The sequence below is a fragment of the Podarcis filfolensis genome (genome assembly GCF_964270895.1).
Source record: "Podarcis filfolensis genome assembly, chromosome: 8".
Classification (NCBI taxonomy): domain Eukaryota; kingdom Metazoa; phylum Chordata; class Lepidosauria; order Squamata; family Lacertidae; genus Podarcis; species Podarcis filfolensis.
In genome coordinates, this window is record NC_139611.1 from 79,886,362 (window position 1) to 79,912,681 (window position 26,320).

Sequence of the window (26,320 nt, forward strand, 5' to 3'; positions counted from 1 at the left end):
TTGTTTTGAAACAACATGTTTCATTTATTTAGAAAATGTCCTACTTGCTTTCAGTGGCGTAGCGTGGGGGGTGCAGGGGGTGCCGGCCGCACCGGGCGCAACATCTGGGGTTAGGGCAAATCCACGGGTTAGGGGGCGCAAATCCACGGGTTAGGGGGCGCAAATCCACGGGTTGGGGGCCCAAATTACTTGCCTTGCCCCGGGTGCTGACAACCCACGCTACGCCACTGCTTGCTTTATATTCAAAACAACATCAAAGTGATATATTCTATTATTCACTTAGGAGAACAACTTATTTCTAACCCTAGCCTCATGATAACAGGGTTAGTTTGAATCAGTGCTTTTGTAATACCGAGCAGTACAAGAAAGTCAGGTCTGTCTTGATGCTTGTCTGATCAGATGCAATATAGTACACATTATCACACTACAAGTGGCCAGCTGGCCACCTTTGCACAAGGAAACATGCATTGGCTATCTTCATGATGGATAGTTTTATATACTTCAGCCAGTGCTCTTTCCTACAACCCATATGCCTTGTAGCCTAAACCTTAATGCACCATCTGTGCCTGGGAACAATTTGTTTTTCGTCTGGTACCATCTCTGGTGAAACAGAGTATGTCTTTTAAATTATTCTAAAAAGTGTCTGTATTATCCTTACAGAATGGGGATTCATGAAGGCTTTCCACCCTGTCCATTTTTGCATGAATGGCCTATGTAAGTGTTATCATTATGGCATGGAACATCAATATGCAGGATCTGATATCTATTGCATCTCTCAGTCACCTTAAAAGAATATGAATCTGCCCTTACTACACATAACGTACGCAAAGAGCCTGTGATCCTCAGTTCACTTACTTAGAAGGCCTAATAAAGTCAGTAAGACTTCCAAGGTAAAGCTGTTTAGGATGGAGTGGCTGTCTTCAGGATCAGGAAGGGTAAGTGTTTTTGATACTGCACCATGAGTGGGGACTCAACCCTACCCCCATGTCATTTCTCCTAAACCAAATTGAATCCCTAGAGCTAGTACTTGCCTTGTGGGGCAACACATATGGGTATTATATGTATGGGTTTGCGTTGAAGATAAATAGCATCAGCAGGGAAGCAGGCAGTTCTCAGAGGGAAATAGCATGGAGAGAAGGGTTAACCAATTAGCCATGCTCCCTTCCACAGCACTGGGGTCTCAATCCACATCAGCTCTTCTAGTGCCATTACTAACTCTTACAACAAAAAGCACCACAGGATATCCTATTCACAGCTATCCTGTGACAAGCAGGATTCAGTCCTGATACTTTGCTCTACTTTTGTCTGCAGATGGAACTATATTATTTGGCAAATATAACAGTTTTGAGAAGTTGCAAGGCTAACACATCCACGTGGTTGTTTGTTTTAGGCAAAGAAGCTTTGGTGGTTGAAATATGAAATGGGGGAGGGGGGAGAGGAAGGAATTTCATCCTTGTGCATAGACATCTGCATGGCATTTCCCAACTAACTCCTCCTGAAGCTACTTTTCTCCTTGCAAGGTTCCAAATAATGTATTTTGCAAGTTTAAACAGGCACCCCTGGAGGAGAGTGGCTTGAGGGAAAGCTGTGGAAGAAAAGGGGGGGAAAAGCTAAATAAAGAATTAAACATCTTACTCCCCCCCCGCTTCCATTTCTGACTGCTTCCCTCACAAAACTACTTTGGCTAGAAGAAGCAGGCATCGCATTTCATAATATGTGTTTATATACAGTGTGTTATTTGGACCAGAGTTTCAGATTAATGTAAAAAGTATATGACAGTTACATTGAACGCTATTTCTTAATTTATGACAGTAACAGCAGTCACTTTTGAAGAAGCCATTTATTAAGATAACATGGGCAGAATATGACTGACCATTGAAATAAAGCCCAAGAGCTGTAAGCATTGTTCAACTGAATTATGGAATCTTGGGATTTCATTGTTAGATGGAAGTGTGGCAGAGTTTAGTAGTCAGGGCTGAATCTTTTTCTTCAAATCAGAGCTCCTGAACCTCATTGTAACATTGGCCCATTTTGGAAATAATCTTTAAGTGAAGATTAGTGAAGATTCATCAGTTATAGCATCAGAAAACAGTTTCACCACAACATAAAAAGATGCTAGCAGGAAATAAGGTAAATGTAGCTTTATAAATTACATCAGGTAACTCCACAAGTAGTATAGCACCCTATGCTTTTTCATATTGGCCCTCAATAAGAAATGCTTATTACAAAACTTCAGCATTTAAAACATAGGCACTTCTTTCATTTTAAATCTGATTGTGGAGCATTAAAAAGCATAAGGCTGAAAAAATGTTCACCAAATAAACTTCTAGGGCTTGGCACACAAAAACTCACTTCTAAGGTCATATACCCAAAATTGTGTCTTTAAGAGCTCTAAAACAATGAGGTGGTATGAGCAGTGGTGCTGGCTTTAGAAAAAGTCACGTGATGAAGTTTCCTACAGAGTAGACAGCAAATGATTAGAGCCCTGTTTATTACAGCAGATGGCGAAATGCACCAAAACTGCTACATGAGCAGAAATGCAGAGCTGCTTACTTTATGACTAAAAACATTCAAAATACAGCACCATACTCTGTACTGGAACTGGTAGCTCTATCCACTATGTTACACTAAGGTGGCTTCTTTCCTGTGTGAATTCGCTTGTGGACAGCCAGGTTTCCTGAACGGCTGAAGCTTTTCCCACACTCTCCACATGAATATGGCTTTTCTCCTGTGTGCGTTTGCTTGTGCCTGGCCAGGTTTCCAGGCTGGCTGAAGCTTTTCCCACACTGTCCACATGAATATGGCTTCTCTCCTGTGTGCGTTCGTGCATGAGAGGCCAGGTCTCCTGAACAGCTGAAGCTTTTCCCACACTCTCCACATGAATATGGCTTCTCTCCTGTGTGCATTCGCTTGTGGACAGCCAGGTGTCCTGAACAGCTGAAGCTTTTCCCACACTCTCCACATGAATATGGCTTCTCTCCTGTGTGCATTCGCTTGTGGACAGCCAGGTGTCCTGAACAGCTGAAGCTTTTCCCACACTCTCCACATGAATATGGCTTCTCTCCTGTGTGCATTCGCTTGTGCTTGGCCAGGCTTCCTGAACGGCTGAAGCTTTTCCCACACTCTCCACATGAATATGGCTTCTCTCCTGTGTGCATTCGCTTGTGGACAGCCAGGTTTCCTGAACGGCTGAAGCTTTCCCCACACTCTCCACATGAATATGGCTTTTCTCCTGTGTGCGTTTGTTTGTGCCTGGCCAGGTTTCCTGGCTGGCTGAAGCTTTTCCCACACTCTCCACATGAATATGGCTTCTCTCTTGTGTGAATTCGCTTGTGGACAGCCAGGTTTCCAGGCTGGCTGAAGCTTTTCCCACACTCTCCACATGAATATGGCTTCTCTCTTGTGTGAATTCGCTTGTGGACAGCCAGGTCTCCTGACCAGCTGAAACTTTTCCCACACTCTCCACATGAATATGGCTTCTCTCCTGTGTGAATTCGCTTGTGGACAGCCAGGTTTCCAGGCTGGCTGAAGCTTTTCCCACACTGTCCACATGAATATGGCTTCTCTCCTATGTGCGTTTGCATGTGGATGGCCAGGTGTCCTGACTCACTGAAACTTTTCCCACACTCTCCACATGAATATGGCTTCTCTCCTGTGTGCATTCGCTTGTGGGCAGCCAGGTTTCCTGAACAGCTGAAGCTTTTCCCACACTCTCCACATGAATATGGCTTCTCTCCTATGTGCGTTCGCATGTGGATGGCCAGGTGTCCTGACTCACTGAAGCTTTTCCCACACTCTCCACATGAATATGGCTTCTCTCCTGTGTGCATTCGCTTGTGGATGGCCAGGTGTCCTGAACGGCTGAAGCTTTTCCCACACTCTCCACATGAATATGGCTTCTCTCTTGTGTGTGTTTGCATGTGAGTGACCAGCACTGATGAGTAGCTGAAGCTTCTCTCACACTTTCTAAATGAACGTGGCCTCTCTCCTATACATAATTGTTGGGCTGGGTGTGACAAATGCTTTAAAGTTGCCCCATTTTCATTGCATCTAGAAAGCTGAGTTCTACTCTGTGTCTCTTTGTTTATATCTTTTAAAAACAGTGTCTCCTCATCTTTATCTTTGTAAACACAACTTGGCACTTGGTGCTGCAGCATAGTTCTGTTTGAAGCACTATTTGTGATTTTGAATAGAGATTTCTCTGCTAGTACATTTTCAGGTACTTCAGGCTGTATTCCATATCCTGAATGCTTCCATTTCATATGTCTGTGAAGGTAATCTTTGAAAGTGAAAGCCAATTTGCAGCAGGGACACTGATGACAGGTGATACCTCGCTCCTGTATCAAACGCGAATTCTGCCTGTGCACTATTTGAGAACAAACAAGATTTGAGTTTTAGTAGCTATTTTCAGCCATGCATGACAAATGGGCATGTGGGACTACATTATTTAGGAAACTACAGCACCCAACAAGCTCACTGAGAGCCAAGGAAAAAGACACATGCCAAAACAGAGGGTTGTCCTGAAGGAGCAAGCGGCAGTAAGAAGACCAAGGCTGGCCACAGCATTCAGAAAGGTCATATTGCATACAGTGTTCAAAACAGCATCATTGACCATATTACATGTATGGGGAACAAAATAGCTTTGACCACATCATTGCAGAAGTGTTTTACACAATAAAATGAACAAGGGCTCTAAGACATATTTTGTTTTAATTAAATAATCAATTAAACTTAATTTTAACTATTCTCACAAATGTGTGAGTTACCGGTATTTCAGGCTCAAAGAGACCTTAAACCTGTCCAAAAAAGTAAATTTTTTTGGTAAAAAAATTACTTAAAAAGCAATTTATTTTATAACCACAAAAAACACCCTCCTTATTTTTAAAACATAAGAAGTACATGGTTAGCCCATTCTACAACAAAAGTATGAGACATGTGTTAGTTGTGGTTTGCGCGCTATGGCTTATCGAACCTACCGGGAATAAAATGACAAAAATTCACTTTGAATGGTCAGTGACCCTTTTCTGTGGCACTTAATACCATTTTTGTACCTTATTTTGAAAGAGACCACAGTTAGCTTTATTTTGATACCAAAATAAGCCCAATCGTTTTTTTAAAAAAGCAAAACAGAAGGTTTTTTCTAAACTGACCCAGAAATTGCATTAGCCTAAATCTTGCAAAAATCGAAATTTTCAAAAAATTCTCCTGCGCCCAATTTTGGACCAAAAAATATTTGAGGTTATCTCATACACATTAAAAAATATGAAGAAAATCTGAATCGTGAGAGCACATGGCACCAGGTGATTTGGCTTGGAATGACACAAAATCTGGAGGTGTGTTAAAATACTGCAATACCATTGAATGCAAATAAAGTCTAAATTTCGGTGCTTTAACTATATTAAAATAGTTCTGAGAGAGAATTTATTCTATGCCAAATGCATTTCTTATTTTTTAAGATAACACCTGCACACAGGAGAAATGAGATATTTGCACAAGAGACAACTATATGATGAAATTCTTCCTAATATTACAACAACTGTAGTACTGTTGTGACCCGGGGGGGGCATAGCTGTCAACATTTCCCTTTTTTAAAGGGAAATTCCCTTATTCCGAATAGGATTCCTCGCAAGAAAATGGAAAAGTTGACAGCTGGCGGGGGGGTGGGGGTCAGCCTGTATGATGCTGAAGTCTCTTCTAATTCCATTGTTGAACTAGCCAGGCAAGTTCCTTGGCGAGTTAATGGCCCTAAGCATGGTCAATAATACAACAAAGGAAGTTGTTCTGTGCCAGAGGACAAGTGGATGCCCCCCTTCACCTGACTGGTAGTTAGAAGGACAATAGCCAGACACACAGACATTGTGTGTGACATCTGGGCTAGAAGCAAGCAGAAGCCAGAAAGTTAGAGACATGCTTGATTTCTATTTGAATCAAAGGCTGTGACTATGGAAGAAGCAATATATTTTGGGGTGTTGATTCTGTGAGTCCCTCCATCACAGTCTCAGGTTGTATATTTGTATAAATAAACAATAAATCCTAAAGACACTACAGACTCTGATGTCCCTCATTCCTAGAATCCCTGGAATTTCACACTGCTCAGAGAGTGGGGTGATGTTCAACAATATATTGGCATGCTGTGGGAGGGGGTCTAACATGAGTCAAGGTGTGGCAACCTCCCAGCTGATGGATTTTGACTGAGGGGGAAAGCCAGAGCTAACCAATGTGGAACAATCCACTGGGATGATGTCCTGCACAAGCTCCCATTGAAATAAATAGGAGAGGCATAACAACACTTGTATGAGGCCTCCATTCCTTTCAAAGAGACATACACAGAATAATATCCTGGTGGACTATGTCTCATATTACTGGCAGGTGTGTTGTTACTTCACTTTCCTGTGGCAGGCAGCAATATTACTTGTGCCAGCCTGCTCAAGGCTGGCACTACTCCCATGCTCTATGCTGGAATTACTTTATACTTTATGTACTTTCTAAAAAAAACCATGTTCTCTTCTGCTGTACCACAAGTTAAGAGTTCTATTTTGCCCTTAAAATAAAGAGTAGTCATGTTTGACTGTCTAACATACTGTAATTTTACAATCATTCCTCCTCTCTCTTTTATTATTTAGTACTTTCCAGTCTCTGCACCACCCTTTCCAGAACTGGAGTGTATGTTCCTTAGAGAGCAAACAAGCTATTTCTTCATGCAGAAGACTTTCTCCAACCCCATTCCATGCACTCTGTGTTTGGGAATATTACATTACTGCTCCTAAACTAGAGATAGCAAGTATTAAAAAACAAAATATATTTCTTATATGGAAAGGCAGCCATATTTTCCACAACCATGCTGAGTAGATGAAACAGTATTGATATAGTTTACTTGAGCTACCTGAAAAATGCTACACAGGTTGTTTACATATATATGCTTTCATAAAACAGAAAAAGCCCAGTATGGCTATCCTTCAATGCAGTATCACTATATTTTCAACACAGAGTGGTCACATCATATACACATTTAACTTGCACAAATTCAATAATACGCACTCAGCTGCAAGAACCAGTGGGGAAGCTCCAATGGGGTGAGGCAGCCTTCTGGACGAGGGTTGCAGCAGAGGAGGGGGAGAGATACAGGCAGAATAAAAAGGCTAGAATGGTTCTGCAGCTTTTATTTGTGTCTCTATCTACCCCCCCTCCTTCCCTCTGCTCTCATCTCTCCCCCACCACTGTTTCCTCACTGGTCACTGCAGCCAAGGAAGCCAGGTTGCCATTCTGCACTCTCTCTTCCTTGCCATGATTCTCCAAAGAGGAGGGGAAGCAATCTGCTGCTGCCATCTCAATGCTGCCACCATGTATGCAAGGGTGAGGGAAGGCAGTGGAGGCACTGGGGGGGGCTGAGACTTCCCCCACCCCTTGCCAATCAGCAGTCAGATAAATTTTGGCTATATGTGATTTTGCATATACAGTACATGCTGCCTCTGGAATGGAATTATCTGAGAGCAAATTCATACAACCATATTGACAGAGCTCAATTTGTGGATGTGTTGACAATGGCCATGTATTTGCTTCAGAATATCCCCAAACTGCAACTCATCCCTAACTACTGTTCCATTTAAAAACCTGAAATTGGGATATTTTAACAGGAGCGTGGTACATATGAGAAGACTTAAGAACTGGAGTCATGTTCAAAAGTCATACAACCACTACAACTATGTCAAAAACGCAACACCAGTCTTTTCAGCCCACATATTCACCATGCGAAATTGATCCTAATCCTTGTGCATTTCTCTGCAACATAAAAACTTTCCCCAAGCTGTCCTACATTTCTCTTACCTCAACCACCCTTCTAGCTCTACAATTCTATGGTTCTATGAACTAGTCCTTTAGATTTAACGTATATAACACATAGAAATATGAAGATATATTAGATGTATCTAGGAGAATGCTGTCTAAGACAAACAAAAGAAGCAATAACAGACTTCAGTGTTAGGGAAGATTTAAAACAATGCATGATTATTATACCTTTTCTTGATTTCCATCTAGAGCCCCACTTGATGCCAAGCTCCTTTCCATATTCTTCTCCATACCAAACCAGAAGCTCAGAATGAATAAGGATTATTTTACATGCTCTGTAGTAGATTTTCCCATGATACTGGAAGGCAACAAGATTTTGCTCTTCCTCATTCCGGGCACAGTTAACATACCTGAAAGAAAGTTCATTGTTAAGAGGGTAACTAAAAGTACTCAGTCAGGCAAGCTGGAAATTAGAGAAGTACTATGAAGCATAACAATTGCATTACTTTCTTCTATTATTCCAGTAATGAAATGCACAGCTGAAATATTTTAAATTTGTTGAACACTGGGCATATTATACACTGGAGCTTACAACCCACAACAGAATTTTGTAACATAAACTTTGGTCTTCTTACCTGTGGTAACTTCACTTTCTTTTTTTATGGTGGTAGAAGAATATCTTTGTCTGGGTTGCTCCTCCCATTCATTTCAGAAGCAAGACTTATGCAGACCACCAGGCATTTGCTCTACTAGGAATGATGAACCCATAGCTTTGACTGATCCCACTAAGCAGTTTAGGGGCCCACCACTCTATTTCCAAACCACGATTTTTTTTTACCTTTGAAAGGTGCCACTTCTCCCTCTAGTACTGGCACTACTGAACTTTGGTATATAGTGCACAATTTGCACAGCAGTATGCAGAAAAAATACCCTGGTAAGACTGTTGTTGAAAGGACAAAAAAACCTTAACATTTATTACTCATGGAGGAGGAACCATTCTATGTATAGATTTTACATGTGGCCAAGATGCAGTCAAGATGTTGACACTAGCACAAGCTAACTCATACTGATTACCTGGGGAAGCAGAAAAGAATTAGTCTGAAAGGAAGTGATCTACTTTACCAACAAGCATTTACTAAAAGAGAAGGAATCAGTGAAGAAGGAAGAACAGGTTGCATTTCTGTCTATTCCTCACCACAGTTCAAGCAGGTTATTGCAATTGTTGTGCTTTACTCCCAACAGTTAAAAGATCTTGAAAGCATGGACGGTTAACCTGTAGCCACCCAGAATGACATGTAAGTCATTCTGTTCTATTGGCCTTTCCAGGTGTATGAAGACCCTTGTTTTAAAAGTCTCTCTTCATTTAGTTTGATCAAAGATGTTTACCTCATCCAGTTGGAATTAGTTTCATCCTTTCCATCAATGTAAACATAGCAGTTTTGCCCTCTAGTAATCTGTAATTAAAATAAACACGAAACACGAAACACACACATCAATATGGTAGCACTACAACATATAGGATGTTAAGGGGCTCTGTTCCCCTGCTTGCTTTGCTCATCAACCCCACATTAACCTCTTAGAGTTTCCCCTTCCTACTGCATGCAACTACTAAGCCCCCTTTTCACCCTCTCAACCCTACATTTGAAAGCACTACTCTCGTTTCTGTTGCCCTGCTTTGCACCTGTTTCACCTCCACCTCCATGTCTTCCCCTTCTTTTGTGCAACCCCAACAGGCACACAGACCACCCCCATGGTAATCTCCTGCATCTTCCTCTTCCCACATATTGCAACTACTAAGAACCCTTTTCACCTTTTGCCTAATTATGAAGCCACCCTCCCCACCTATTCTGTAGCTCTGTTTCCTGGCAGGCTTGTTTTCTGGATTCTCATCATTTTCTTTCTAGGAGTTTTCCTGGAGTTTTAAAACTTTGTGTTTAAATAATCTAGAATAGTCTAGGTGGGGAAATATACCATACTTTTTATTTTAATAATACAATTCACTTTGAATAAACAAATAAGCAGAAGCAACAAAATATTGGTTTGGGTGAGAAATACATTTGGCTTTTTTGCTTGAGGTATATTTCATTCATTCAGGAAGGTGGTACTCTACACAAAAAGTTCTTAAAATAAAAGTGCTGTGTGTAAATCATACCAGCCAAGAATAACCACTGTTGGCTGCTTCTTCTTCCTCTGTGATTTTCCCTTCATAGGGCCCAAAATGAATTCCTGGAGGCAGAATTTCTCCTTCATTCCAGACTCCAAAGCCAGCTTTGGGGATACCTGAAGGGCCAATTCTCAAACCTGGAGGTAAAGTGAGGGTGGCCCTCTCTGCCAGTCCTATTTCTACTGCTGTATCTTTGATGAAAACTGGAGAACCATGAACTGAACATTCATCAATAAAGAATAGCAGGCAGTATTCACAAACTAGGAAGGGAAAGAAAGATAAGTGAGACATGATGCTGCAGGACGTTTTTTCCATCAACAAGTTTATTTCTTTTTTCAGATATCTACAGTTATGATTGGCAATCTATATAAATATTTAAAGTTGTAAAACTTAGGGAATTTGTGTCAATGTGCAATAATTATTACAATGAATTTTCTGGTTGGCTCTCCAACTGAGGCTCTGGTCTTGTTGGGGAATGGTGATATGGACAGGGCTATTGTACTGCTTCAGGGGATAAGGATGCCAGGGGTGGGAGTCTACTTATGGGACAGTCCAAAGAGCAAGGTTGGGTTCACAACCTAAGATCATATTGAGGGAGAATATATTGAGGGGCAATAAGAGAAGCAAAGTCCAGTCTCAGGCCAAAGTCACAAACAAAAAGAACACAGGTTCTCAGGAAGGCAGCACAGAGCACCAAGAAGCTGGTTAATGGAAGTTGTTCCAGTACACTTTCCTAAGGACTGAATACATTTTTCCAGGAGCCTGCTAAGCCCCACCTTAGACATAGCATATGGTCAGCAGATAATCTAATTGCAGCAGACAGAATTCTGTCTGGTTCTAGGCATAGTCAGCCTGATAGTTTTTTAAAATAATATTTATTAAATATTTCTTAGTTTACAAAAATATGTGCATTGTCTCTTTTTTTAAGTTGTGTTTCTACAGATCAGTTTCATTTGTTGTGAGACGTTAGTGTTGCAAACAGTATGAGGTTGGGAAGAAAAGATGGGGAAAGTGGGGGAGGGGTGATGGTGTGTGGGATAGTTTTACGAACCCTGATAGTTCCATTTAACAATAGTTCTAGCACCATAGGGTGCTCCAAGGCTTCATGGTACAGCTAGATGAATTCAGGGAAATGTTTCGTTATTTCTTATGTTTGTCATTGCCCATAAATGTTAAGAAGGATTATTTCCCCTGCTGTGCAACCTTGGCATTCCCTATCAGAAAGTTGAGTGGTATTGACGTGTTTCCCATTGGATTCTCTTTGGAGAAGGAAGGATTTCCCCCCTAAACTAGTTTAGCCACTAACATTTGGTTGGTTGGTTTTCCTTTTCTTATAGTGTGTAACCATACTTTAACTGCACAATTTCCCTCAAGCTATTACTGACTGTATCTGCTGATTCCGTGTGGCACACTGTGGTCCACAGATGACAGCTGCACTCTAGGAGTGGTTATGGGTAGATGGACTGTCTATTCTTATTCTAAGGGATTGGTCTACATAGTCTTTGGATACTTTCATCTCTATGAGTCTATGAAATATGTGTTTGTTTTTGGCACTTCTATAGCATATGTAGTCCTTTCAAAAACCTCTGTCCAATTAATTCTTACTCAGAGAAGTCCTATTCAAATCAAATGATCTAATTTAGTAATATTAAATATTAAATTAATTACAATGGGTCTAAACTGAGTAGGCCTAGCACTGTCTTTAACCCTTTATTACAATCTGCCAGTTTCTGACAAATCAAGAACAGCATTAGTTCAGTTCAACTGCCAAAGATTACTTGTACAGGGGACGCAAGCAAAGCGGTCATGAGAGGGTTCCTGATTCAACAGAATGCAATAAAAAAGAGATCTCAAAATGAGAAGAAAGGGAAAATTCTGGAAAAAATAAAACAAGGGGAGAAGAAGTTAAGAGCTAAACCAAACTCAAAAGAGATCTTAAGAGAGATTAAGTTATATCAGGTGCAATATATGAAATTGATTAATGAAGAAATAGAGTGGAAAATTAAACAAATGAGACAAAAGACTTTTGAGTCAGCTAATAAATGTGGGAAATTATTGGCGTGGCAATTGAAAAAAAGACAGAAGTTAAATACGATTACAAACCTTGAGATCGATGGAAAAAACATACAGAACCCAGAGGAGATTAGAAGGTGCTTTCAGAGATACTTTAAACAACTTTATACGCAAGGGCCGCAGAAAGAAACCGAGATAGACCAATTTTTAAGAACCAATGGATTACAAAAAATATCTCCAGAAAACAAATTAGTATTGAATCAGCAAATTACAGAACAAGAAATTGAAGGTGCCATTCAGAATATGCAATTGGGCAAATCTCCAGGACCGGATGGACTAACCTCCAAATATTACAGAACTTTGAAAGACCTTTTAATTCAACCATTAAAGGAGGTGTGCAATGAGATTTTGGAAGGGAAAAGGGCGCCTGAATCGTGGAAAGAAGCATACATCACATTGATACCCAAGACAGAAGCTGAAAAGACACAACTAAAGAACTACCGTCCCATCTCCCTTTTGAATGTGGATTATAAAATCTTCGCAGACATTTTAGCTAGCAGACTTAAAAAAGTATTAGTGGAAGTAATACATAAGGACCAGGCAGGCTTTCTCCCAGGCAGACATTTATCTGATAATACAAGGAATATAATTGACATTTTGGAGTTGTTGCAAAGGAATATTAATACGAAAGCTGTTTTAGTTTTTATTGATGCGGAGAAAGCCTTTGATAACATCTCTTGGAGTTTTATGAAGAAAAATTTGAAAGGGATGGGAGTGGGTCAGGGGTTCGAAAATGGTATAGGAGCAATATATTCAGAACAAAAAGCGAAATTGATTGTAAACAATGTGGTGACTGAAGATTTTAGGATAGAAAAAGGAACACGTCAGGGTTGCCCTATCTCTCCATTATTATTTATCTCGGTCCTGGAGGTGCTGCTAAATATGATAAGAGGGGACCGGTCTGTAAAAGGCATTCAGGTCGGAGCCAAACAATATAAATTGAAAGCTTTTGCAGATGACTTGGTTTTAACTTTACAGGAGCCGGAATCCAGTATGAAAAGAGCTTTGGAATTGATTAAAGAATTTGGTCATGTGGCGGGATTTAGATTAAACAGGGTAAAAACTAAAGTATTAGAGAAGAATTTAACTCCAATGGAAAAGGATAGGTTTCAGAATGAAACAGGTTTAACGGTGGTTAAGAAAGTGAAATACCTAGGGATTAATATGACGGCCAAAAATTTGAACTTATTTAAAGAGAACTATGAGAAATGTTGGTCAGAAGTTAAAAAAGACTTAGAAATCTGGTCTAACTTGAAGCTTTCCTTGTTGGGTCGAATTGCAGCTATAAAAATGAATGTATTGCCAAAAATGTTATTTTTGTTTCAATCCCTGCAAATCTTGGACAAGATGGACTGTTTCAAGAAGTGGCAGAGAGATATCTCCAGATTTGTCTGGCAGGGCAAGAAACCTAGAATTAAGTTTAAAATTTTAACTGATGTAAAAGAAAGAGGTGGATTTGCCCTGCCAGACCTTAAATTGTATTATGAATCAGCAGCATTCTGCTGGTTGAAAGACTGGCTGCTTCTTGAGAATACAGACATTTTGGATCTAGAAGGTTTCAACAATGTTTTTGGGTGGCATGCATATCTTTGGTACGACAAGGTTAAAGCTCATAAGGCATTTAAAAACCATATTGTCAGAAAATCTTTGTTTAACGTCTGGATAAGATATAAAGACTTGCTGGAAAGCAAAACCCCAAGGTGGTTGTCACCTATGGAAGCTAAGGCTCAGAAAAAGCTCAATATGGAGGATAAATGGCCAAAATATTGGGAAATTTTGGAACAAGAAGGTGACAGATTGAAACTGCAGAGTTTTGAAAAATTAAAAGACAAAGTGCGAGATTGGCTTCATTATTATCAAATAAGAGAGGCCTATAATTTGGATAGGAAAATTGGCTTCCAGGTGGATAAATCAAAACTGGAAACAGAACTGTTAGAACCAAAAACTAAGATTTTGCCAAAGATGTATAACTTGCTGTTGAAATGGAACACGCAGGATGAAACGGTCAAATCAGCAATGATTAAATGGGCGCAGGATTTAGGTCATAACATTATGTTTGCTGACTGGGAGCAGTTGTGGACCACCGGTATGAAATTTACGGCATGTATTGCCTTAAAGGAGAATATTATGAAAATGATTTACAGGTGGTACATGACCCCAGTCAAGCTTGCAAAAATTTATCACCTGCCTGACAATAAGTGTTGGAAATGTAAAGAAGCTGAGGGAACATTCTTTCACCTTTGGTGGACATGCCCAAGAGTCAAGGCTTACTGGGAAATGATATATAATGAACTCAAGAAGGTTTTTAAAAGTACCTTTCCTAAGAAACCAGAGGCCTTTCTTTTGGGCATAGTTGGCCAATGGGTGCCAAAGAAAGATAGAACATTCTTTATGTATGCAACAACAGCAGCAAGAATACTTTTGGCCAAATACTGGAAGACACAAGATCTACCCACCGTGGAGGAATGGCAGACGCAAGTGATCGACTACATGGAGATGGCTGAAATGACTGGCAGAATCCGTGACCAGGGAGAAGAACTGATGGAACAGGACTGGAAAAAGTTTAAGGACTATCTACAAAAATACTGTAAAATCTTTGAGTGTTAATAGGATGTGGGAAGTGAAGGCAACAGGGTTTGTGTGACTTTGGTCAAATGTGTATGAAAAGAAGAACGTTAAAAAAGGATAGGGGGTTATGAACAGAACATTATTATGTCATACTATATAAGATGAGGTACGGACTAAAATAATGGAAAATGGGGACATAATAATTAGAATATAAAATTAAGTATGGTTTAAACAAGGTTTTGAATTTGCTGAATTTGACTGGAATAAAGTGGAACACAAAAAAGGGGGATGTGAGGAGGTCAAGACAGAGGGGCATGGAACTCTATAAATCTAAGAAAGTGTGTATTTCTTTTTTCTTATTTTCTTTTTTTCCTGTCATATATTTTTGTTGTTTTTTGATGTATTTGCTTTTTATATGAGCTTTATGTATGGAAATGATACATTTTGAAATGATGAATCTTTTGTTTTGTAAAACCTTAATAAATATTTATTTTTAAAAAAACAAAGATTACTTGTACAGATTCTGACAACATTAAGACCATCTACTGTTTAGAGAAGGGCTAGGGTAACTGCAGACCTTCTGTAAATTACCCATCATCTGTGAATATAATCAAATTGCGAGTCTATTGTGAATGAATGGCCCATGGCAAATGTATAGGAAATTTGTTTTCTTTTTAAAATGCGGTTAGGAATACTGATTATAGCTCAGGAACTTTTCAGGTGCAAGTCTGATGTACTTTCTTACAAAATGGAGTAGTGTCACAAAAAGAGAGTTTAATAGTGCCAGTGGTATGGCCGTATAGAATTGCTCTTCCTTTTCCAATTTTGGACAATTGTTACAAGCCTGATAAAGGCATTTTAATTAACATAATTTTGATTAAGCACTTTTTAAAATATAAGCATAAAGGGAGAGTTTCTTAGCATTATTAGCATTAGAATTATGAATAAGCCTGAACCTGAAAAATATGTAATAGAATATCTAAAAGCACTGTTTTATAAATATTTTTCCAAGGCAACATAAGAATTGAAGGTGGAAAATGCTGATTATAAACTTACACAAGTAATCATCATCATTTGGCTCATTTATTTCCATATATGTTTTTCTCTCCCTCTTCCGCAAACTATATGTACTAACTTCTTTCTCCTGATCTCTTTTCCTATTCTTTGTTTTCCCCGACAAAGCTTTCTTCTCAATATCTGAAGTATATAATATAATTTTGTAACACATAAACTCATGGAAAGCAAAAGTACATGGAATACAAGAATTTGAATCACATTAGGTATGTTTAGGTGTTCACATTAGTCCCTGCTTGCCTTGCTCATGTGTAGGATTTACATATAAGCAGAATGCCTGAATATACCTACTTTTGTTTCTACAAGATGTGTGTAGAACACTGTGGGATATTCTATTCTGGAATGGCATTGTCTCCTTATAATAAAATCTTCTATAGTTTCAGCATTTCTAACAAGTCATATAAGAATAGCAGATGGTAAAAATACATAGGATGAACATACCATACTGGACATGAAGTGACAGATACAGTGTGCTGAGAATTAAAATGTTCCCTATTTCCTCCTGAAGATTTTGCTTGGATGTGCTCCAAAACGTTTCACTAGGCATCTAAACAGAATTAGTTATGCTCTTTACTAGCAATGCTTAATTACCTAGATTGGCTGAGAGCCTGGATATGTGACAATGTGGCTCACAGGCAGCAAAATATTAACCAATCTTGCTCCAACCTAGAAATATCATACTAAACCATAGCCCTTTTCAGAATGAGACAAAACCACCTAAAAATCCCCAACTTTCATTAAGCACAATGAATATCTTTTAACATGGACATGTCTGCATTTAAGTGCAGCTTATCAATGTTAGAAATTTAATTCTGAGTCAATTTTCATATTTCATGGTTGCAGGAATGCCTGGTCCTGTTAACATGGATAAGCACACATTTAAACATCACTATTAACACACCCTGTCCCTTTCATGCCCCATCTCCTTCCATATTTGACTCATGTAAAGTCTTTCACAGTGCAATTGGCTAGGTGGATTTGCACTGCTTGAGCAGCTGCACAGTGTAAGCTCTCTGTCATTTTGCTGCACTGGACTTGAAAACAACATGCAACATTGCTTTTGCTCTTACATACAATTCCATCAATTTTTTTCATCTTACACAGATCATAAGATCAGATCATTAGAAAAAGTTCCAGTTCCAGTTTTGGAGAGTGCCCTTTGCAATTAAATGTCAAAAAGTTTTATAGGCAGCTGTAAAGAACACAGTGGGCAGAGTAATTATTATTTAAAGTTGTTAAGAAAATAAATAAATGGCTCTCTACCAAGCACTTACCAGTCTTTGATTCTGCTGCAATGTCTGTAGTATGAACATCTGCACATTTATTTTTGTCAGTTTTCTTTATATGTTCTTGGTCTTTGGAAGTAAGTCCCATAGTGTTTATTTGCTTATTCTGCAACAAAAAGTTGTTTTCTATTAAATCTTAACATCTCAGATAACACTCATAAAGAATATAGAGGGTGCTTGTGAATCATATGTATTTACTGAGTGGTAAAGGTGATCATTTTAATTTAGGTCTTCTTAAATATTTCCACAATGGCAGTTATCATTTAGACAAATTACCAGTTAGTATATTCAGTTACGAGACAGTCCCAAGCCATACTTAATTACTTATTTTTCTCAGGAATCTCTCCTTTGGCTTTAGAGTACAATGTTTAGCAAAAGTACGGTACATGGAAATAACTTTGAACATGTGACTATTATTGCTAACACCCAGAAAGACCTCCAAACGTGAACAGAAAATGAATTGCTGCAGTAATCATGACTTAAATGTATGAACATATTATATATTTGACTTTCAACTCATTAAAATAGCTACATAGTGTCCTCATGTCCAAAAGGTTGTGTTGTCTGGGGCTGACTAGAATTCAAAACACCTAGAGCAGGGGTTGTCAGCCTGGTCCCTACCGCCCACTAGTCGGCGTTTCAGGATTCTACGTGGGCGGTAGGGTGTTCTACAGCACAAGCTGAATCTTCCTTCCATCGAGCACTGATGGGCGGTAAGGAAATTTTACCATCAAGAAAGATGCATTAGTGGGCAGTAGGTATAAATGTTGACTACCCTGACCTAGAGAGAATCAGGGTGGTGAGGGCTGGTCTATTAGGCTGTGTCCACATGAAGCTTTTGAAACACACATGGGCTACTATTTCACAGTGTGCTTTCGTGCATAGCCGTTTCCTGTGTACAGCAGTACACACCTCTATGTGATACCATAATCTAAAGCAGCAGCTACTAACTATATTGGCTGTATACACTGATAGTGTGCAAGCTAGTGTCCAGCTGTGTTCTGTTCCCCACCCCTCAATTAGTGTTTCCACATACTTTTTAAACAAATAAAAGAAAAGAAAATGTTTTTCACAGTCTTTCAGTGTGTTGGCAAATAGTGTGGGTTTTGTGAACTACAGGTCACCCTGTCAGATGGATAGCTTATCCTCCGTCTCCGACACATTTGATTCCAGAGTTTGTGTTGATTCCGGAGTTTGTTTCTTTGTTTCAGTTGTTTGTTTTGGTTCTTCCTTTGTTTGAAAGTGTAATGTTATGATCACTGACTACAAAAGTCAAATTGTTTCTCTGAAAGCTAATGATTGTAAACAATAAATTTCCACTCAAATAAAAAGTATGCCCCATCAAACCCTGCTATTATTAATATCTTTATTTCCATATCAGAGCAAAGGCATGAAATGTTTCTCCAAACTATTTTGATTCTATGTTTGCTAGAATCATCAGACAAAAAAAAAAAAAAGAACAGAAATTGCAAATCACTTGAAATATCCAAAAGTATCTTACTTGATAAAGAGGGTACTTTTTTTGCTTTTCCTCTTTCCAGCTATTCAGGTTACATGATGTCCTAAAAGATTTTACTGGAAATAAGAAGCAAACTAATATTTTAGAAATTAAAATATTATCACTGAACATATAAACCCGAGAGAGAGAGAGAGAGAGAGAGAGAGAGAGAGAGAGAGAGAAATGGTGTATTGTGCAATATATACACAAACTTTGCTATTTGTACCAGTCAATCATTTGGAGAAAGCTATAGCTCCAAACCATCCACTAAATTTCTCCAGTACCAACCCTGCCAGCCAGTTCTCCATTTCCAGGAGTATATTTGCAAAAATGTGTTATAATTTTTTAAAAAAATATTATTTATACCCCACCCATCTGGCTAGGTTTCCCCAGCCACTGTTTCACCAATAGAAAGACATTTGGTAGCATGAATTTAAATAAATAGAAACTGAACAGGCAGGTGGTTCCCCTTCAGTTTATTGAATGATAAAAACAATGATGCCTCAATAAATGTCTCTTGATTGATTGATGTTTAGAATATTTTCTCTGCATCTTCACTTTTATATTGACTATGAATGCATCATCACAGGAATGTATCCCATGATATTACACATTGTGTTGCCAAGAAAAAGGAGTGAACATAGGAAACTGCTATATACTAAGTCAGACCATTGGTCCATCCATCTCAGTATTGTTGACACAGTATTGTTGACCTCCAGAGGTCCAGACACAAGTCTTTCCCAGCTCCACCTGGAAATACCAGTGACTAAACCTGAGAGTTTTTCTGCGCAAAACACATGCTGTACCACTGAGCTCCAGACTTTCCTTATATGATAGGAATGATTGTATATACATGGAATGAATGGGAATATAGGGACAATATGACAATAACCTCATTGCTAATACTGTACTGAATTAATGAAACATCATTAGATGCTCAGCTTTAGAATGAATATAAAACCATTCTATTACAAAAGATTAATTTTCAATAAAAAGAATACAGCAAAATTGCAACCTGATCTATGCACCAGAGTACACAGTATAGCAACAGAACAGAGGTGGGGAACCAGTGACCCTCCAGTTGTTGTTGGACTCCATCTCCCATTAACCCCAGCCAGCGTGGCTAATGGGGAAGGATTACAGGAGTCATATCTGGAGGGCCACTCATTCCCCATCATTGCAAAAGAATATCCATATAAGTAGAGCAAAGGAAAATCCAGTATGAGACATAAGGGCTATTAGTAGTGATGAGCAAAATGAACCAATGTAGATGAGTTGGGTCACATCACATAAACTACATTTTGTTACATTCATCAGCTGCATCTCACAAAATTAATATAACTAGAGTAATTTATCTTTCTTTTTTAAAAACTTTTTTTTAATCAATAAACTAAATTTATTTATATATCATCTCAGAATGCTGCAAGCAGCTGCATGCACAGAAGTACTACTAATGCAATCTTACTTCAATGCCAGTGACTTGGAACATGCAAGATACTTCTCAAATGGAGAGTACCTCCATCTCCCATTCCAGGCTGGGCCCTACAGGGACATTCTTCCCGGGTGTAACAATTGTGACCCCAGCTTTGAGCTTTGAGTGAGAGAATGACTCCCGCTGGCTGTGTCCACTGCTACTGTTGGAGGCATCTGGTTGGCCATTGTGAGACCAGGGTGCTGAACCACATGGGCCCATAGATATGTCATTCACCAGAAAGAGACAAATGCAATCAACCATAGAGCATTTATCTTTCAATTAGCTATGATGGCTAAATGGAATGCCCATGTTCAGATATATGCTAAGTTGATTGATGGGACAACAGAAAGGGGGGCTGGTATTGCCTTCATGCCCTGCTTATGGGCTTCCCAGAAGTATCTGGCTAGGCACTGTGGGAAACAGGATGGTCTGTTCCAGCAGGATTTTTCTTAGACTTTACTGCTGGTGAGGGGTGTGGCCTGCAAAGAGTTATATGGCCCGTATAGAGAAGCCTGGAGGGCTGCATGTATTCAGGAATGACTATAGTAATCATTTACCTATAGATTTTGGTGTCCATTCCTCATCGGACTCAGAGGACTCATTTGTAGTTTTGGGAGGTTGCCGTGCATGATACATAAATGTTGGTTTAGGTGTAGGAAGACCTAATAAAAAATATCAGGTATAAGATACTATAAAAGTTGTTGTCTGCAAACATCTTATTGAAAGAATGCTTCCAGAAATTTGTCTCTGTTCAACTGATGGCAAATGCCAATAAAAGACAAAATAATCAATGCTATACTGTACTGTATTGTGCTATGGGAAAACCAGGCGCTTCCCACCCCCCACTCCGCAGAATCTGAATCCAATGTGAGAGGCTTCAGATCACTTGCCACACAGTATACCTAGCCACAAGTTTTTGTTAAAAAGAAAAAGTACTGTATCAGTGAAAGACCAATCTATCCTCTGCAGTCCACAACATGGGAGAGGTGTAGGGAAAGGAGACAAATGTTTCAATGGTATCTTACAGAGCAATTCTAACAAACTCAAAAGTAAGCCCTATTGCTTTCAATTGGGGTCTACACCCAGGAAAGTGGATTGGATTGCAGCCAATGTGCAACTTAACTGATGCAACCCAGTAATTTAACCAAGCATATTAAGCGAAGACATGCTTGGAAAAGAATTTGAATCCAGACCTCCCAGGTACAATTTCAGCATTATTTCTAGTTCCATACTTCTTTCATCAATCTCTTTTTGCCTTCTCTACTAGTCCTAATTCTACCTACAGAGTTATAAATGTTAACCTTTTTACAAACATAGTTAATATATGGTGTAATTGAGCTGAGCTTCAGGCTGTAATCATTGAGAGCCCTTGGAAGCCTGACAGTTATACTTTTAAATACACACTAAAATATATGCTTTGCTAACTGTAACATGTCACATAGATGAACCCTTTGAATGTTACTATTTGATAAAGGTAAAATAAGGTGCTAGAGTGAACAATTCTTCAATTGTTCATCAACTCGAGAGATCTTATTGCAGCTAAATAATCCATACTCCTTGCTTACTTTTCAGTAATTTCTCTCACCTAATTGAGTCATAAACTCATAGTTCTCTTTCATATTCTTATAACGAATTTTTTCCCATTCTCCCATTTCAGCCCATTGCTCTTTAGGGAAGTAGATGGCCAGCCCTTTAAAAGTATCTTCAGCCTAGTACACAGGAAGAAAGTGGGTACAGAAACATATCATGTGTTTAAATGTTTTACTTGGAAACAAGCACTTTACAAGTAAAGTGAAATAAATCAGTGAAATTACACACTTTGATCACACGTTTAAATTTGCACACTAATTAATTGATGGGTCTAACAACAAGCTAAGTTGCTGAGACTGCTCTTGAAAGTCCAGTTGTTGTACAAGCTGAGCAGCTGCCATACTTCACCATGTCCCTGAACCAGATCTATGCCAACTTTAAATGATTGCTGCATGATATCAGGCATGGGCAACTACAGATAAAGTGTCATGTGACTGTAGCATGATTGTCAAGGTTCCCATCTTTATGGACTTCTCCAGCAAGAACTGAGTTACACGTGAAATCTTATTATTTACACCCCTTAAATTGTATATTATTTCCCCATTATTTTTATTTAATTAAAACATTTGTGTGTGACTTCCCCAAGCCTGCAAAATTGCTAAAAGCAGCAAGTCTCCACCTGCAGAAGCTTGCCACATTTTAGGATGGAAGGTCTCTTTACGGGATATTTGCTTACTCCAAATTCCTCACCTTGGGCTTTTGCCCCCTTTTCTTATGGCTCGGCTTTTTGACCCTCTCTGTAGAACCTCTGTCTAAGCAACTATTTTTGGGGCTACCTGACCCCGTCTTCCCCCCCTCAGCACTTTTTGTAAGAAGAGAATCAGAAGGAGGTGGTGCCCCACTGGCTCCTTTCTCCAAGGGCTCTCCTCTCAGATCCCTGGGATCTTTCTCCATGAGATCTCCCCCACTGGGAACAGGCCATTCAGCCTCAGTTGCCCTCTCCCCTGGGGTTTCGTTCTTGTCAGATGCCTCTCTCCTCAGCCCTCCGGCTTCTCCCCTGCTGAAACTGCCCTCCTGTCCTTGGCATTCATCATCCCTGAGCATCTCTTGCCCCAACCCCTGAGCTTTTGCCCCAGGAGGTATTTCTTCCCACATTCCCTGGGCTCCTGCCCCAGCTGGCATTTTCTGCCCTCTTTCCTGGGCTTCTGTCCCAGTGGGCATCTCACCTCCAGATGCCATTTCTCTCCCCCTCCCTCAGTTCCCAAATTTCAGCCCAGTTTAATCATCTCTCCCTCCTCAGTCTCCATCCATCCCAGCCAACTTTCTTTCTCCCCTTTTCTCCCTCAGCCTTTAATCTTTGGGGAGGGGGTTCAGCCCTAAACTTTGGGCTTCCCTGCTCTACACGCAGCGAGGGAACAGTTTAAACTTCGCCCCTCTCTGAAATCCTCCCCGCCACAGCCGAGCCTTTTCGCTCAGCCCCACAGAGCCATCTCCTTCCCTCAGCGAGAGGGAAAAGGCGCCAAAAATCGCGCAAGCCAATGAGCGACAGGAGCTGGTGAGCTGCAGCCAATCATCGGGCAGCGCGGGAAATTTCTCTCTTTTTTTTACAGGTGTCTCACCGCTAGGGTGCTGCGTTCGTTGGTGGTGGGTGTTTTTTTTTACCTCAGGCAAGAGGGGGGGAGGGGCAAGTGTAGAAAAGCGGAGAATCTTCTATCCTGAGGAAAATGTTTCCTTGCAAGGAAGGGAATCCACGATTTCATGGGGAATGAATACCAGTCGCAGTAGTACTGGAGGAGGAGGGTGGTCTTCAGAAAGAGCTGGTGGAGGAAAACCAGAGTTTGAAGGGAATTTGTCACAAAGGATGGCATGCCTCTGAGCACGTGCAAAGTACCTTTCCCCCTTGCCATTAAGTAGCCACCACAGGCAGCGCCCCACACATCTGGGACTGAGGAAAAGCTGGAATAATAATAATAATAATAATAATAATAATAATAATAATAATAATAATGGCTTGAACCCCATCCATCGGACTGGGTTGCCCCAGCCCCTTTGGGCAGCTTCCAACAAAATATAAAAACACATAGAAACATCAGACATTTAAAAACTTCCTCATACAGGGCTTCTTTTTCCAGATGTCTGCAGGAAGTCCCATGATTGCTTATCTCTTTGACATCTAATGGGAAGGTGTTCCACAGGAATACTATATTCCCCTGACTATGAGGGGAACAGGGAAAGTGGGCAGGAAAAAGGACTTCAATGATGTGATTGATTTTAAGCTTTTGGAGCTGTTTCCACTGCTTTTTCCTTTTTTTTTTAATTCGTCTTTATTGATTTAAAATATCATCTTACGTATATATTACAAATAGTTACATCAAAATTAAACAAAAATATAATAGAAAGAAGATAAAGGAAATAAAAATAAAAAGCAAAAAAGAGTTAACAATAAGAAATGAATATTGGTTATAATATCCTGTCTTTTCTAATAAAGTCTTCTGAAAGAAACTTCCAATCGTTCTCATTGTACTTTTTCTATTGTCTTAATTTTATCGCACAGTTTGTTTTACAACTTCCTGTATTCATCTAGTATATTTATTCCATTTGTTTATTATATACAAGTATCATTCAGTTCTGCTAGGATAACATCATTATTACAATATAATCTTATATATTCTTTGAATAGTCTCTATTCTCTGAATTTTTTTTTATTTGGGGCTCCTCTGACTTTTCCGGTCAGCTTTGCTAATTGAAAGTACTCTAGCATGAGTGATTGCCAATCTATTATTGTAGTTGTTGTTTCACATTTCCAACTTCTGGCTATCAGTATTCTTGCAGCTGTAATTGAATACATAAGCAGTGGTCTTGTATTTTGCTTTATTTCTATTGGCAGTATTCCTAATTTCCTAGAAGGAAAATCTCTGGCCTTTTTTTAAAAAATAAGTTTAAATAATTTCTTAAATTCATCATATATTTTATTGCAAAACTCGCTTCTAACCATACAAGTCCACAACATATAATAGTACGATCCTATTTCCTTTTTACAACGCCAACATATTGGTGAACTTCCCTTATACATTTTGGCGAGTTTTGCCGGGGTGTGGTGCCATCAATAAAGCATCTTCATGGTATTTTCCCTCAAATTATAACATGAGGTAAATTTAATGTCTTGCTGCCATAGCATTCCCCACTGTTCCATATTAATATTGTAGCCAAAGTCCTGCACCCATTTTATCATAGATGCTTTAACCTGCTCCTCTTTCACTTCCCACTCTAAAAGATGTTCATACATTCTTGATATATATTTTCCCTTGTTATATATTAACTCTTTTTCAAAGGCGGAAGTTTATTTGGCAAGACCTTCTCTTTTATCTGTGCTCAGTTTTTGGTTTAGTTGGAATTACTGTAGCCAACCAGACAGGTGATGTTTAATATCCTCATATTTTTTTAGGATTGGCATTTCTTTGTTTGGTTCTAATAACGTCCTGTAAGTGGGCCAGTCTCCCTTCATGTTTTTCCTTTTGATTGCTATCGCTTCTACTGGTGACGCCCACAAAGGTATATTGGGTTCCAAAATTCCTCTGTATTTACTCCAGATTTTATAGAGTGATCTTCTTACTACATGGCCCAAGAAACCTTTGTGTACTTTCACCTTTTCATATATCAGATAGGCATGCCACCCAAACCGGTTGTCATGCCCCTCAAGATCTAATACATTTGTATCTTTTAGTGTAATCCATTTCTTTAACCAAACTAGCCAGTTGCGGCATGGTATAATTCTAAATCCGGTAATCCAAATCCACCTCTTTCTCTTTTATCTATTAATACCTGGTGTTTGATTCTCAGCTTATTGCCATTCCAGACAAATCTGGCTAGCTCCTTTTTCCATTCCTGAAAACATTTCATTCCTCCCAAAATCGGAAGTGTTTGAAACAAAAAAAAAGGTTGCGCTGCTTTTTCCATTGCGTTGCCATACATCCAACGCCATTTTTACACCTGGAAACCAGGACATGTCAGGAATTTTCCTGACATATGACAAGCCTAGACTGAAGCTATGACCCATGTGCTTTGCTTTCCCTCCTTTCTTTTCAGAACAGGAGCAAGGAGTTGTAATGACTGAAGCACTCTTCGATAGGAGGCCAATAAACACACATGGCTCTTCTGTCTTTAATAGGTAGAAGGAAAAGCTTCAGCAGGTGCAAGGCTGCTCAAGCCTGTGGCATCATGAAGTGACCATCTGGACCAGCTGAAATTCCTCTCCATCACACAACTCTTAAAGGCACATATTTCCAGAAGCGTAAGATGGAAAGCATTATCTCAAAAGGCCACTGGGTGCCATTGCAGCTCCACCGACCAAACAGAGGAAACAGTTGGGGAAGGTTTTTCCTTCATCTGGGTGGGTGTTCATCAGTATGCGGATGATACCCAGCTCTACCTCTCTTTTAAATCAGAACCAGTGAAGGCGGTGAAGGTCCTGTGTGAGTGTCTGGAGGCGGTTGGAGGATGGATGGCGGCTAACAGATTGAGGTTGAATCCTGACAAGACAGAAGTACTGTTTTTGGGGGACAGGAGGCGGGCAGGTGTGGAGGATTCCCTGGTCCTGAATGGGGTAACTGTGCCCCTGAAGGACCAGGTGCGCAGCCTGGGAGTCATTTTGGACTCACAGCTGTCCATGGAGGCACAGGTCAAATCTGTGTCCAGGACAGCTGTTTACCAGCTCCATCTGGTACGTAGGCTGAGACCCTATCTGCCTGCGGACTGTCTCGCCAGAGTGGTGCATGCTCTGGTTATCTCCCGCTTGGACTACTGCAATGCGCTCTACGTGGGGCTACCTTTGAAGGTGACTCGGAAACTACAACTAATCCAGAATGCGG

General features: G+C 39.8%; 1 protein-coding gene across 1 annotated transcript; it reads right to left on the reverse strand.

Moving 5' to 3' along the window:
- Window positions 1-1,821: 1,821 nt before the first annotated feature.
- LOC310768034 (uncharacterized protein) lies at window positions 1,822-22,991 on the reverse strand. The gene is made up of 10 exons (XM_083625740.1): window positions 22,203-22,991; window positions 21,508-21,631; window positions 20,480-20,584; window positions 18,452-18,525; window positions 16,939-17,056; window positions 15,647-15,787; window positions 9,938-10,209; window positions 9,172-9,239; window positions 8,014-8,195; window positions 1,822-4,366 (listed from the first exon to the last, which is right to left on the reverse strand). The coding sequence occupies exons 1-10, from the start codon at window positions 22,689-22,691 to the stop codon at window positions 2,628-2,630; spliced, it is 3,312 nt and encodes a 1,103-aa protein (XP_083481866.1). The 5' UTR covers window positions 22,692-22,991; the 3' UTR covers window positions 1,822-2,627.
- Window positions 22,992-26,320: the final 3,329 nt, after the last annotated feature.